Genomic DNA, 16,457 nt, shown 5'->3' with positions numbered 1-16,457 from the left:
CAAAGTTATGCCAGCAGAGTAATGAACCAAAGAATTGGAGTCATGTTCAACTGCATTTAAGTAGGAGCAAACAGCAATAGTAGAAATCATCCATTATTTTAAAGGATAGCTTGTAAAGGAGGAGCCATATATATTCATTGTGACTCATACATAGGATGGTTGTACTGGTTTATGTGCCTGGCATTATTTCAGGTTACATTTGCTAAGAGTGTCCTATTTCAAAAGTGTTGTGGCTTGCATGATAGAGAATATAACTGTCATACTCATTAACTGAAGTTATAGTGATGCAGATTTTTACTCAAAATTAGGAAGAACTTTTCATAGGTTAAAATTGTCCAAAATGAGAGAAGTTGACTTACAAGCCAATAGAAACATTAAAAGTACTCAATCAGATGCTTAAAATTATTATGTGTTTTAAGGGGTCTAAGCTAGATAATGGTTAGAGCAGTAGATCTATTAATTTGAATTATATGAAACTACGAATATCTGGCTGTTTTAGATTTACAAAAATGTCAGTTTCATGTAGTTCAACCTAATATAATGTCCATCAGTACTCCAGGAGTATTTTATGTTTTTAGTGTTGTGAAGACATATTATAGATTTGCAAAGAAACCTAAAAATTGTTTTATTTTAAAATCTTAAAAGTTTTTCATCAAGAAGAGTAACATTAAGATAACTCCATATTGGAATAACCTTAATAAAATGTCAGAGCATGTAAGTCAGAGGAATAGCATTGAAAGATGAAAGGAAAGTTGGAAGTATTTTGATGTGAAACTGTAATGGAATGTCAGAGCTATATACTAGCACTTCCTGTAAAGGATAAGATTCCTAGAAAAGAATTCAGAATACGTTTTTGTAAAAACAAAGTGTTCTAATATAGTCTGGGAATGCTGTAAAAGCCATGTTAAATTCAACTGTGTTTGATAATAGTTAAGATTAATGAAAGGCTTATAAAAGTGGACTAATATTGATTATAAGATTGCATTATAATCATACTTTCCAAACAGATAACAGCCTCAGGAACCCCTGTCATGTGGGAAATTACATTGAGGCAATGGTAGTCTCCAAGCTTATTAACTGACAGATGTTCCCAAGAGCCAAGAGACAGAAAGATTCACAGACTCAAACTAAGGTACTTGAATCACATAGTTTACTGAACCCAATGAAAAGTCATAGAAAGAAGCAAGAGGAAAGAGTTGGAGGTGGGTTAAAATACCTGCGATAGGTTGAAAGAGAGGGGAAGGAACATCTTACTGGAGTCCTACGTTGCACAACATATACATGTCCTGCCTCTCTCTCTGCTACATTCGCCTTTATTATTTAAGATGTGGCTGTAACTTATATTGAACTAAGAGGCTTAGGGAAGGAAGATACCTGGAGTTAATACATTTTTGTTTTACTAGAGGTATTTAGGGGCAGAACCTGGTCAGCTGCTCTCACTTCCACTGACTTGATGACTAGCCTTGCCTTTTCTCTGCACATGTAGGGTGAAACATACATGGGACCAAAATGGAACCATGATATATGTCACAAATAGGGGGCTGACTCAGTGATAATACACCTTTAAATATAGAGGTGGCAGATTTGTTCCTTGTGACTTGGTCTTTGTATCAGTTTCCACTATAAGTGATGCTCCTGTTTATTCCATTTTATTTTTATCATATATTTCATTTGTTCTATTTGTAAGGGATAGATATCTATATCTTATAAGTTACTTATTTATATTTTAATTATACTTTTTTTCCTAATTATGCTTAACACTTCTCATGAATTTTACTTATGTCTTAGAAGCCAATGGATTGTTCACCATCAATACTTAATACTTCTTGTGAGTTTCACCCCCCACATTTTTCTTGTTTTCTACTTAGCAGAATTAGATATTCTTAAATAATACAGCAATAACATGATGCAGACCCACAGGAGGAAAGTAAGAAGGGAAAATAAGGGTGAAGTCTGGGTATCCCCATTTTGGCTTCAACCTGAATAGTTGTGGTTTCTACTTTTACTACTTTGTATATGCTGTACGAGATCTTGTGTGACAGAGGTCTTACAGTGCTGCTAAGAAAACAACCTGAAAGTCAATGCTGTATAAATTTACTTTATTATGCAATTTTTGGATTTTATTAGTAATTACATAATTATAAATGAAATTTTAAAATACATGGTTGCCACATTGTTAGGGGTTGAAAAGAAAATTGCTACAGGCATTGCAGATAATATATGAGTTTATTATATCAAACCCTGTACATAGGTACTTATCCCTGATGCAGATGCTAATGGTTGAAATTTGATGAAAATCTGGTTTCATGTTAAAAGTGAATGATAGCAAAATAAAAATATCTTGATAGTTTAAAAGCTGTGGCTTAAATAAGTTGCCCAAAATGATAATCCTATTTTATTCATTCATCAAACTATTCATTCTTTTATTTTTCTAAAAGTATCACTTAAATGCCAGACATTGTTTTAAGTTCTAGTGACACAAAGATGAGTCAGTCTCTGCTCCCAGGCTCTAATAATTCAGCCTGGTGGCAAAAACAGAGAAGTAAAGCATCTGTTAAAATCCAGTGTTATAACTCTTTTAAAGGATCTGCTTTGGAGACATAGAGGATGAGTAGGGAGGGGAGGCACTATAAAGGAAAGCTTCATAAAGAAGTTGAATATTGAGCAAGGAATAATGGAAGTGAGGAAATTGGGATGGGGGGTGCAACACACTAGTTGTAGAGAGAAGAAACAACATTACTGAGGGCATAAAAGAGACAACAGATGTACATTCCATGTGGTGAATTATCAGGAAATGAGACCTTGACAAATTTGGTCAGAAATGGCTTTTATGCTACAAAATGAAGATTAGGATTTATTCTGAAGTTGAAGAAAAGTGCCTGAAGAATTTTAGGTAAGAGGATGTCATGAGTGCATAATCATGTTTGCAGATGGAATGATAATGGGAAAAAGAATGGAGAGGAGCAGGAGTAAGTTGATTAATAGTCCAGTGCCCGTGATAGTAGTCCAGATGTGAAGGGTGTAAGGAGTGGAGGAAGAGATCTCAAGTCAGTAGAGAGCTACTGAGGATTAGATTACATCTTCCCACTTCAGAACAGTTCAGTAGTGTTTCCAGCTCTTCATACCACCACTGTCACAGACCAGATGCTGGCTAATACCACATACATCTGCAAAATATCTTTTGGCTTACACTTTAATTCTGGAAGGTATGTGTTGACTTTGTAGTCATTGTATTTGTTACATCAGAAATGTTTTCCTCAAGTGTGAATCTGTTATGAAATTTAAGAATTATGAAATTCACACATATTTGTGAAATGGGTTAGTTTTCTTTATTAATATCAGTGTAATTAATATCACCGTTGCCTCTTATTAAGGTAGAAAACAAATTATTAGCAAATGTGAAATGGCATTATTCATGTTATATAGAATAGTTGTTTTCCAAAGTAATTTATCTATGTTTATTTTTAAACAAGAAAAGTACTGATTCTTTCCTCAGTCTATAAAACTCATGAGATTATGAGTATCATATAATTATTACATATGTTCATCTGTATTCTAAGCCTCTCATACCTCGTATCTGTAGTTCAGTTTCACTGGTACCACTGCCCTACTAGTCTCTAGAGGCATTAGTTTCTAATTCATCCTGATAAAACCATTCTGTGATTACTGTTATCTTAAATGTCTTTGGCTGTCCAACTTTGCCTACTTGGCCTTGCATGATGCAGCTGAACAGGCTTGGAGAATCTGAATATTCTTTCTGGCTTCATCTCTTATTACCCTGCCCCCACCTCACTTTGGACCTTCACTCCTCTTCAAAAATATAAAGCTTGCTCCCTGCTTAGAGTCCTTGTATGTGTTATTCCCTTTGCTGGGAACACACTTCTCCCCAGTAATCCACATGCCTCACTCTTTTATCTCCCTCAAGTCTATGTTCCAATGTCAGCTTGTTAGTGAGGCCCTTCCCTGACCATCCTCCTAAAAAAAAGTTGCTTCTCTGGGTCAGTTCTCCTTCTCTGTTCTGTTTTGTTCGATAACACTTAGAATTTTTAAACATACTATGTACTTCATTTATTTCTTGTGTTTATTTTCAATCTCTCTTCCACTATTAGAACATGTCTTTGAAGTAAAGATTTTTTTTTGCAAATTCATGACTTTTATTTATTTATTTTTGTTTTTTAATTTATTTTTTAATAGTTTATTGTCAAGTTGGTTTCCATATAACACCCAGTGCTCATCCCAACAAATGCCCTCCTCCCTGCTCATCACCCTCCTCCCCTCTCTCCCACCCCCATCAGCTCTCAGTTTGTTCTCAGCATTTAAGAGTCTCTCATGGTTTACCTCCCTCCCTCTCCTCAACTATTGAAGTAGGGATTTGTATGTTGTTTCCTTCCCTCTGTTCTCTGTTCTCTATAGGAATGTGTGTGCTTGTATCTGTATGGTTATTAAATATCAACAGCCACATTCTCAACAGACAAATCTGAAAATAAAAGGAAGATATAAATGCAAATTGAAAATTTAAAGGAACACAATGTCTTTGGCATCTTGTTCAGGTTTTTCTGGGACCTGGTTTTCAATTTTAGTACCAAAAATCCTGTGTTTTGGGAGCCCTCTCAACTCTGTGCGTCACAGAGTTGGTCACCTTTCATTCTTGTGATTGTTTGCCATTATTTAATGTTTTCCTCACCTATTTCTGTCCTGGTGGGAGATGGCTGTGCTTCCCAATAATTCTTAGTAAGATTGGTCATGTTCAGCCCCAACAAAGGTGTGGGGTGGGGCTTTCTCCAGTTACTAATAAGTCTAAACTGTCATCTCTTTGGTCTTTTGGCTTGATTTGCAGAATGAATACATGTTCCTCCCACTAACACTTCTAATGTTATTATGAAGAAAATACAAGACTAGCAAACAGATTCTGCCACAAATATGCTCAAATCATCTCTCTAGCCTGGCGTTGGTTTTTTATTTTCATAAAATGAGGAGACAACAGATATTAAACTACATCCTTTTCACCACTAACATTCTAGGGTTCTGTTCTGTGGTATTTCTTCTAACTGGCAATGGAAACTGTTCCTTTTGCCCAGGATGGTTTAGCCCCTACTGCCCCTCAACTGGAGTATTTGGCAGTTGGGAAAAGCAGAAGCCTCCTCAAACAGTGAAAGGTGGGAGAACTTTAGTTCCCTTATCTTTTATGAGTTAGAGCCTTACTTGCCTTTTCTCTAGTAAGGTTTCCACATGGAGAAAAATGTGGTCTGGCTTTTCAACATTTTGCTTGTAAAGTGGCTATGTTTCCTACTGAATGAAATTTTTCTTTTTTTTTTTTTTAAATATCCCTACTATCTTTTGAATAATTTCAAATTTAATTTGAATTTAATAATTGACCAGCAATATCCTCATAATATATACATATGCATGACTAAAATAACACATTATACACACCTACATGCATATTAGACTAGGTTTATTACCATTTCATGAGTTGGAATAAAACTTAGATGATAAACAAGTAGTTCCATCTATATGTAGCTCTCATATTTGAATCAAAAAATCCTTTGGGGGAAAAATGTTAGCAAAGCAAATGCCATCATTTGCAAGTAACTATTTTACATTTAAATGATGCTTAGGTGTTTAGAAATCATTTCCTTTGTCTACTGATCCTCCCAGTGACTCTGAAAGAAAACAGATGTTCAAATCAGATTGGATTCATATTTTTGCTTTACCATACCCTAATTGTAGGCACTTCGGGAAATCAGGTCAACCCTCAGGTCCTCAGCTTAGGCAGGTGTGTAATGGTGATTATAGTGTCTGCCTCATTTAGCTCAACCCTTTTCCAAGTTGTGATAGGATTAAATGAGTCAATTCTTGTAACTAGGAGAGTGCCAAATACATAAGCCACTGATATTATTACTCCTGTTTATAGATAAAGAAATTGAGGGTAGAAGAGGTTAAGTGATTTGTCCACTTAACAAAAGTTATAACTTGTGCACCCAAGACTTGTTTATTAGTCTAAGGCTCTTTCTCTGAGAACCACAATAATATTTTAAAGCCTGTCAAGAGTCCACTCAGCAAAAATATCAACTATGATCAGGGCTGCATTTTGACTTTCTTGGGCCATGAGCACTTTTGCCTTCTGGGGCTCCTTTCACCAAAGGAAAAAAAAATCCAAGTGGAATTCCTTAAGATACATGCATTATCATTATATTCACTTTTTCTTCATATTTTAAAGGAAGTTAAAATTAGAAAATTTCCATGAATGTCTAAATATAGCATAGGCCCTAGGCAGTGTGCCCACTGTGCCTAATGGCTAAATCAACCTCAAGTTAGGAAAAAAAACTGTTTCATACTGAGTCAAACAATAAAAATAATGGATCTTCTATCCCTATGTTTGGTCTTGCAATTGAAAGAGTGTTCTAGTGAGATCTTTCAGCTGCCCCCACAGTGCCTCACGAAGTGTACTATAGTTAGCTTCTAAACCAAGTTAGATAAAACTGGGATACCTGCCAGATCTCTTGCCTCACTCTCTGTGAATGATGGATAGGGTTATACAAATTTAAAAGCTGACGATAAAGAAGTTAATATTTTAAGACATGTAAAATATGATTCTTCCATGTCAGATAATGAAATCTAAGATTAATCACAAACAAATTTGTACTAGGACATGTAGTAATTCATCATGTCTTCTCCAGAAGTGGTATCTATGTTGAATGTTCCCAAACAGTGTCAAAGTCAGCGTCTGGAGTAGATGTAATCAGGAAGGGAAAAGGAGCCCAGAGTCATGCATTTTAAATGTGTAGATATATAAGATAATCCCTGTGAGGAAGAGGAATGCTACATTGACACTTCTGTAGCACTTCTTTCATGGTATTTGGATTCCATTTTGAAGACTCTATACAATTTAGGAGTTCAGGGCTTGAACTGTAGAAAATCATTGGACTGTCTTCAAGAAACAAAGCTAAATAAACACGTCATTGCTTGGCAATCGTAGGATAAGCCTACCCTTCTTTGCTGGGTAATTTTTGGTGTGCGTGACCATCTGAATTTCCTCAGACAGGAAGGTTTATGAATGCAGGGAATAAAAGCTCATGGGAAAATGCCTTCTGTAACCTTTTCCCTTTTACTTTTCTTGATTTCTGGGAGCTCTAGTCTTAGCAGCATAGTGTGTGTCTATGACATACAATCCCATACTGATTCTAAGTACTCAATTAGTATACTGACATGGCCATCAAACAAACAAAAAAATAATTAAAGTGACGTTAGTAATCTTTTTGATGTATAAAAATGATGTTTAAAACTGAGGGAAATGTATTAGTACAGATATAAACTTAGGCATCTGAATCCTTAGACGTAGATACGGATTTCAAGCTGAAAAAGTCATTTACATTAATCATTGATGTGTCAGCTGAAAGCTTGTAAATTTGTCATCTCTAAAAGCAGTTTTACGTTATAAAGTCAATCAATAAAATCTTTCAAGTATAGGAGAGAGGGGTTTATTGCCATTATTTATTACACAATTTAATGTTTTAACATATTTGTTTTTGTTTTGCTTTTTTAAAAAAATAAAATGAATTAGTGTGCTCTGAAAGTGTACTTAAAGTTTGCTTCAAATGGGTTCTGGCTATCATCAGTTTCAAACTAAGGAAACAGAATTGTTTATGTATAATTTAACTTAGATTTGGGAAGACGCTGTGCCTACATTTTCCTAAGACTTACTCATATGTGTTCAAAGAATGTTAATTAATTTGCTCAAGAAACACGTATAGCTACATGTTAGAAAATACAATAGGCGCTGAAAAGTCAAGGAAAGAAGGAAGGAAGGAAGGGGGGAGAGAAAGGGAAGAGAAAGAAAGGAAGGGAGGGAGGAAGAAAAGAAGGGAAAAGCCAGTATAGGAGATTAATTAGGAACAAGGGTTATGGAGTTAGAGGACCTGAGTATGAATATAGTTTCTTACAATAACCAGAAACAAAGCCTTGAAGAAATTACTTCTCTCTGCCTTTATTTCCTTATTTTTAACATTGGGATGCTAATAGTCCAACCTTCTAGGGTTGTTTTAAGGATCAAATGGGTTTATGCATGGTAAGTGTTTAGAATCATGCTTTGCACTTAGTATGCCCTCAATAAATGTTACCTATTTACTATGTAACCCTGCTGACAAGAAACTCAGTGTGTTAGGAAAGCAACTGCATATAGTGTATGTAGACAAACTATAATACACTGCAATGAATACTATGATAAAAAATCTGAATGGAATGCTAGAGGAAGCACAGAGATATAAGTAGATGAAAAACTATGGTGATTAGGAAATGGAGATGAGAGGGGATGAAAAACATCACTGCAGGATGAGACAAAGGAGGAGAGATTAATTCTGGCTAGGTTGAGTCAGACCAAACTTAAAATAGGAGGTCACTTGGAGGCATGTTAACATTTTAGAAAGCATGCAGAGGAAAGCACATGAGCAAATATTGGGGGTATGAAAATACAGATTTAAGAAGTGATTGATTAAGTTTGCTGAAGGGAGGGAATATCAGATTTGAGGGAGATAATTCTGGAAAGGAAGGTTGGAATCAGGCTCTTTATAGCTTCTCAGGAACATATGAGCACTAGGAAGCCATTGAAGGATTTAAATGAAAAGGTGATTTCATTGAATCTATCTTGAAAAGATAACTGAATGTTAGGGTGGAATCTTTTGCACCCAAAACACAGAAGTGGGAAATTCATGCAACTGTGAGGTAAAGGGAAGGTGACTAAGAAATGGTTGAGAGGCAACCAACAAATATCCATCCACTAGAGACAAGAACAGCAGCAGTACTCATCACAGTGAAAGCTGTGCCACTGCATGGCTCGCCTCCATCTCTCTTAATCTATAATTTTAGAGCTCAGGCCTCAGTGGGGCCAAATGCTGCCTCAGGACAGATTGCTTGGAAATCTAATACCATATATTTCATGATCTGATAACAGTAAAGTTATTTCTTTGAGGCATGTGCTTAGGTCAAACGAGCTCTCTTTGAAATGCATAATGGAGCAATTCAAAGTCATGTCTGGAATGTGCATTACTTAGAGAAAGCAGTTATAAAGCTCGTTTCTTTCAGGCTCCATCCAAAGCAATTTAGCAACTAAGAATCAAAAAGGGCATTGTAATAATATATTCTCACTCTTAGGAATTATATTATTGTTTAGACTTTGAGTAAAACCTTATTATGAGGCTCTGTTGAGAAGAGTGAACTTTGTGGTCTTAAGTATTTACCATCTTTTCAAAGGCCAAGTGTTTTGAAAAGCTCACAGATAGTGCAGAAACATATTGAAGAGTCCTGTAGTTTTTCTTTAGATGAAGTGTCTTGAGTGGCTATTGGGTATTTAATATGAATTTGAGAGTAATTTATTGCGTACTTTTGTTTTTTTAATTTGAATTATTTCAATTTTAGAAAACACCAAGAGGTATTCTGTACAAACATCCAAATTTCATAAATCTTTTCACCAGGGTATTATTACAGGAAGTAGTGATATTCTTATTTGAATCATAATGATCCAATAGCCAAAGAAATAAATGAACTTTGTACAGGTCTCCAAAGCTTGTTGACAGGATAATTCAATATATCTTAGTCTTTTAATATTGTAGATTGACTTCCTGTTCTAAAGAAAGTCCAGTCAACTTGTGATAATTTATGTAATATTATTTTTTAAAGTTTATTTATTTATTTTGATATAGAGAGACAGAGGTTCAGAGAGAGGGGGGGAGAGAGGGAGAATCCCAAGCAGGCTTCGTGCTGTCAGAGCAGAACCTGCTGTGGGGCTAGATCTCATGGAATTGTGAGATCATGACCTGAGCTGAAATCAAGAATCAGAAGCTTATCCAACTAAGCCACTCAGGCGCTCCATGCTATATTGTTTTTTAAGGTTTTCCCTTAAATTGCATTAAGATGATTTAAAGCAATAAACTGATTTTGGTGATAGAAAGTATTGATGTCACCTGAGTGTTTAGACCTATGTTTCTTCTCCTCTCTGGTATTCCTTTTCTCATTTCTTTCTTTATTTTACTTCCCTCTTTGCTGTTTCTCTTTCCTCTCAGTACCTTATTGAAATGTTACGTCATAAGAACAATTATCAGAAAATGATTAGATCATAAGAAGCCAATGAGAAATTTCTGTTTTATTTTAGTAAATTAATGATTATTAATTAGTATTAATAAAAATTCTCAAGATATTTTTCATTTTCAAATAGATGCACAAATGTATTTAACATAGTATACATCCCCAAGGTATGTAATTTGTTGTTTTTTTTAGATCTGTAGCTTATTGTTCTACCAAAGCATTCCGTAATCTCTATTAAAGCCTTCTGTCTCTGGGATTCCAGCAATTTTGTAAAATATCTTTGTATTTTTTTATGGTTCAACTGTGTGTTAATATCAGCAATCAGGAAGATGGTTTAGAAGCTTTGTTACAATCAAACTCACCTAGAGGTGTTTTCAAATTGTGCAACTCTTATAAGTTAGATATTCCCCAACTCAGACTTTCCTATCCTGGAATATGTACAACACTTATAAAATTGCTGGTAAACTTCATTTCTTTCACAATCTCTGTAACTCAAAGCAACTTGAAAATGTTGAAAACAAACCATTTTAATTTTTTAATTACATTTATTTATTTTTGATAGACAGAGACAGAGCACAAGTAGGGGAGGGGCAGAGAGAGAAGAAGACACAGAATCCAAAGCAGGCTCCAGGCTGCGAGCCATCGGCACAGAGCCCGATGCGGGGCTCAAACCCACAAACTGTGAGATCATAACCTGAGCTGAATTCGGATGCTCAACCGACTGAACCACCCAGGCACCCCACAAACAAACCATTTTAAAGGGAGAGTTATTTGAAATCAAAAACCTAAAATTTCATTAAATGTGTCTTCAATTAGAATTGTTCACTTTGAATCTTGCATTGAAGGAACTATACTGAAATAAAGGGTTGTCATAGAAACAGCATTGCTGCCAAACTCGACCTTAAGTAAAACCTTTTGAAAAAAATTACCATGAAATTATTTTTAAGAAATAAATGCCTTAGGTAATTTGAATTTGATAGCAATGATTTTAGTATTAATGAATACATGTAAAATACAGATAAGAACGATATATGCTTATAATAAAAGCCATGTAAAACATGTAGACATGAAATCTAGTCATTCAGAAATGGTTGCAAGATTTTTTGTATATTTTTTAGTTTTACAACTTTACTTCCAAACCTAGAATTATTTTGTTAGAGCAAGAAATATCAGAATAAAATTTACTTTTTAGAATAATCATTTTGGCTAAAGTCTTACAATATACATATATACTTAAACTTATCTTCCCTGTAGTATGAAAGCAAAACAAATTGAGAAATTAATTCATTATCTATTGATGAAGATAAATTGCTAAGTTTTAAAGATAAGCTATTCATAATTATTTAAGTATAATTCAGCTATTGATATAACTGGCAATAGAGTATTCACATATATGTACTCATTTGCATTTTATGTTTGTGGTGTGTGTGAGAAAGATTGGCTAATGGTAAATATTCATGTGAGTTACAAGTCTCCTACTCATCCCCCTTGTTATCCATATTTTGTTTACATATTTTTTTTACCAGGTGCATTAGCAAGTACAGAAAGGCAAGCATTAGAACATATACATTCAGATGTAAATCAATCAGTAAGTAAGCCTACATTTGCATTCCATAAGTGTATTTGATTTTAATAATATGCATTTCACACCAAAGAATTCTGGATTTAGCAAGTGCAATTAAGCTGCTACCATTGATGAATGCTAGCAGTTTAAATAAATAACTGATTAATATTTAGAAAATTGGTGAAATCGAAGTATAATTGAACTCAATATGCATATCAGCTATGACCATCAGTGTTTGCTTTCAGCTGTAAAATACATGTGACTTTTCCATATGTAATTAGGGTAGCAGTTGTCAGGGTACTTTTTTGCCAATCCAAATGTTCATATTTAACTACCACAACTTTATAGTTATCTCATCAGAGCTCTCAGGCCCAGCCCAGCTGAAATGTAATATTCAAGTATTGGATTTTGATTTATGTATGCCTCACATATTTAAGGTATACTAGGTTAAAATGCTGATTTAAAAAAATTATTTTAAAGTTCTCAGTGTAGAAGCAGGTTGGCTAATGGTTTCCTTTACTTGAAATATATTCATTGCTTAACGGAATGTAGCAGCTGTATTTTGTTTACAAAATCTTATCTAAACTAAATGTTTTCTGTCATATATCAAGTCAACTCTTGTAGGCAACTCCTCTAGTCCAGCTGGCAATTGGGCAGAACACACACATGATTAATCATTGTTTTTAGAGGATGAGCATTACTTTACAGCCAGTTGAATGTTCTTGTCTTGCTGTCTATGAAATAGTTTCTTTCTTTCCTTTCTTCTTTAGTTTATTTCCTTCTTTCTATTATCCTTGTAAATGAAATGTAAAGTTAGATTATTTGCATATTCCATTTTAGTTTTGGTTTAGTATTTTATATTTAAGTTCCTTTGTCTTGGAATGAATTCAACCCTATTTAAAAGCTAATAAATTGGCCTGTAACTGCCTCAGAGATGCTGTCAAAAGATATTAGACTTCTAGGTCAGAAGCAAGAAGCTTTATTCCTCAGGGCCCTGCAAGCTTTATGAGTATCCACATGTGTATCTACCAGCCAAGCTCCCAAGTCCCACAGGGGTTCAGATGGACACATTGACTGCATCACAGCTGAGGAACACTGAGCTTGGGAAATCCACCCTTTCATGGCTAGGAGTAGGCAAACCTGCTCTTTGTCCTGGAAACATGACCTCAGCAGTGAGGGTTGCTTACTGTAAACACAAACTGAGAGATTGCCTCGGGGGAAAAGCAGTCATGGTCCTGCAGTCTTGCAGGAATGCTAGAGAGCTGTGGAACGTTCTATCACATCGCAGCGTAAATGTTTTCACATGCATAACCTTATTTTAGGTAGGTTTGTGTGCATATTTCTTGTATTTGTTTTGCACGTGGCTCCCTGAATGTGTACATGACAAACTATGTGCTTACCAGTCGCCTTCTTAATCCAGATTATTTCCTAGAACGTCGAGTAAGTTATTAATATTAACTAACTATGGTTCAGATGCATTGCCTTCAGTAAGTTTACATGCACACAACACAGCAGGGATAACAGGGTCTTGGCTCTAATTTTACCTTCAGAAGCTAGAACAGACTGCTGTGACTGATCTTAAAATGTCAGTGTAAGATGCCAACACTGACACCTGAAACACCTTGAATGAAATGACTGGTTTGTGACCTGCATGGAAAAATTTGTGATATAAAATTTATTCTCTGATAATCACCTTGTCAGATATTTTGATCTCACATTCACTGTTATCTTTAGTTTTTATAGAATAAACTACTATTGATTATCCCTCACTTGATAATCAGGTCATAAAAACTATCTCTCAAATGTGGTCAATCACCGAACAGCTTTCAAAGTTATTCTCTAGGAAACTGGATTTCATCATTTTGAGACAGAGGAAAGCAATCATCTAGGAACTGTCCCTAACTATATCCGTTACTAATGTATTAGAAGATTTAAGCACTTAACTGCACTTACAGCTATTGAAAAGAATGGAAATTTTGATGATGACTTAGAGAAACAGCAGGTTAGACCGTAGAAGCAGTGAACTACGAGGGCAAAATCGTCTATAGTGCCCCAGTGGTGCTGTATCAGAGATGAGTGAACTTGCTTCTAGAGTCCCTAGAAGACAGTCTGCCTATTTCAAATGCCCATTTTCCTTCAAATTATTACAAGAAGAACATGCTCTATTGGTCAGTGTGCTTTTTGTTAATATTGTTGAAATAAGGAAACGCAAAATAGCCATCTTTCACTATAAGCTAATCTTGAATATACCATAATTTTTAAAGATAAAAAGAAGTTCTATAGGATACAGAGTTATAACAACCAGAGCCATTCCTTGGGATGAGGAAAATCAGGGATCATAATATAATGGGGCAGAGAGTAGAGACAGATGGGTGAGGCAGCTCATGAGAGTGATATTGGTAGTAGTAGTGGTGGCAGTCAGTACTGTCCTAGCTGAGTACTGAGGGTCTGTACTGTGGTCCCAGCTGTGGCTCTCCTCTGGTCATTCCCACCTCACAGACTGACAAGTCCATAGAGAAATGTTCTCTTAGAGTCTGTGTGTGCCTCTCTTCTTGACCATATTTGAGAAGCCTGGAATGACAGAATTCTATGCCAAAGTGGATTAGAATCTGCTTCTAGGCCTTGCATGAACTTTTTTCCCAGGTCTGTCTTTCTAAAGGTGGACTGGCCTGTTGGTGATAATAGCTACCACTTACTTCTTCTGCCATTATATGTTTTTGTTCAAATATATTTTACTTCAGTTGAATTCATATTCTCAGAAATTCTCCCTCAAGACCACCCCTAGGTGGGGCCTGGTGTGTTGTGGAAGCAGGTTTCACCCGACTCTCTCTCTCTCTTGCTTTTTTAAAAAAGGGTCCTGTATTTTTAGTTTGCATAACTTTTAAAATTACATAGCCAGCCCTTTATGTATCCATTCTTTTGGAGAAACCATTTTTCCTGATCTTTGAATAAAGATACAACAGCCAGAACACTAAATCTGAACATAAGCATTTTTTTATAACCAAGCAAATCAACTGCTGAGGAAATACCTTATAAAAATGCATGCATATATTCATCTAAAGACATGGACAAGAATGTTCATAGAAGCACTACCTAAGTAGCCCTAAGATGAAAACTATCCAAATACTCCAAATTGTGGAAAAATATTATATCTATAAGAAACCATATAAATGAATCTCATAGAGATAATGCTGAATGAAATAAGCCAGATATATGAATACATACAGCATAATTCCATTTATATAAATTCAAAAATAGGCAAGACTAATCTATGGTGTTAGAAGTCAGGATAATGGTTACTCCTTGTTGGAGGGGTTGGTTAAGAACTAAAAGAAGGCATCAGTGGAGCTTCTGAGATCCTGATAATGTTTTGTATGTATTTCTTGGTCTTGGTCCCAATGATATGTTCTTTTGTGAAACTTTATCAAGTTTTAACTTAATATTTGTGCAGTTTTCTATATGCATGTTATACATCAATAAACATTGGAAAAAATAAGACATGAAAAATTCTCTATTCTTTTAATCACTGCTACTGTAAAATAAGACCTCATTCAGTTAATATGCAGTTCAGTGGAAGAAATAATATAACCAAAGAAATTTACTTTCTTTTTTATGCTAGAGTTATAAGCTATGTAGATGAAGAGGAAGAAACCATTGTTTTCAACCAAAACTTTAAAAAAGTAGAGTAACCAAAGTATATTATTATAAAAGTTCCCCAGATAGCAATTGGCAGTGGCTTGGGAGGAGTGGCATTTTAAGAGCTCTTTTTTTTTTTTTTTTTTTAAATAGTTTATTGTCAAATTAGTTTCCACATAACACTCAGTGCTCATCCGCACAAGTGTCCTCCTCCATGCCCATCCCCCCCTCCCCCCACATCCATCAGTCCTCAGTTTTTGTCAGCATTCAAGAGTTTTTAAGAGCTCTTCTAAGGAGTGTAGTTCAGGAGTTAGAACCAACTTTGATAAGGTTAAAGTAATGTGTTTTTGTAATTAAGCAACAAATGGGTGTGTAAAAGGAATGTACTCCTGTTGACTTAGTCTGGTTGATTTTTTTTTTTTTCCTTTCTATTCCTTAGTTGTCAATATTGACTTAGGGACAATCTTTTGGGGGTGGGTTTTTTAAAATGTTGTTTTTTTTTTTTAATGTTTATTTTTGAGAGAGACAGAGCATGAACTGGGGAGGGGCAAAGAGAGAAGGGAACAGAGAATCCAAAGTGAGTGCTGTGCTGACAGCAGACAGCTCAATGTGGGGCTTGAACTCACAAACTGTGAGGTCATGACCTGAGCCAAAGTCAGACACTTAACTGCCTGAGCCACCCAGGTGCCCCAGGGGTCGGTTTTACAATTTTTTAATGTTTATTTATTTTTGAGAAAGAGAGAGACACAGTATGTGTAGGGGAGGGACAGAAAGAGAGGGAGACACAGAATCTGAAGTAGGCTCCAGGCTCTGAGCTGTCAACATAGAGCCTGATGANAGCGAAAGTCGGACGCTTAACCGACTAAGCCACCCAGGCGCCCCAGGGGTAGTTTTTAAATACCTTCAAATAGTTTCCTCATAGGAGGAGTGAGACCTGTATAAACTTTGGTACATTGGAGAGGATCAGCCTAAATATCTTATAAACTATATAAATTGTAGAACATTAAAAGTAACTGATATTCTTTGAATTTCCATCATTTGACAAATAATCTCAAATCCATGAGGGATGGAAATTAATAAAAAATACATGTCCATTAATAAAATATTTAGTGAATTTATTATCTGTCTCTACCATATTAGCATATTAGCATATAGTTTCTGTTAATAGTCTTTTTAG

At 35.3% G+C, this 16,457-nt stretch overlaps 1 protein-coding gene across 1 annotated transcript in view; it reads left to right on the top strand.

Moving 5' to 3' along the window:
• The first annotated feature begins 3,123 nt into the window (after positions 1–3,123).
• The window catches only part of PDE1A (phosphodiesterase 1A), a 186,169-nt gene continuing 172,835 nt past the window's right edge, over positions 3,124–16,457 (top strand). The window contains exon 1 of the mRNA XM_077776329.1: positions 3,124–3,206. Coding sequence (XP_077632455.1) covers positions 3,145–3,206 — 62 coding nt within the window. The 5' untranslated portion in view covers positions 3,124–3,144. The remainder of the gene's footprint in view (positions 3,207–16,457) is intronic.

The sequence above is a fragment of the Crocuta crocuta genome, unplaced genomic scaffold (assembly GCF_008692635.1).
Source record: "Crocuta crocuta isolate KB4526 unplaced genomic scaffold, BGI_CrCroc_1.0 scaffold17, whole genome shotgun sequence".
Classification (NCBI taxonomy): Eukaryota; Metazoa; Chordata; class Mammalia; order Carnivora; family Hyaenidae; genus Crocuta; species Crocuta crocuta.
This window is presented reverse-complemented; position numbering and strand designations above follow the sequence as displayed.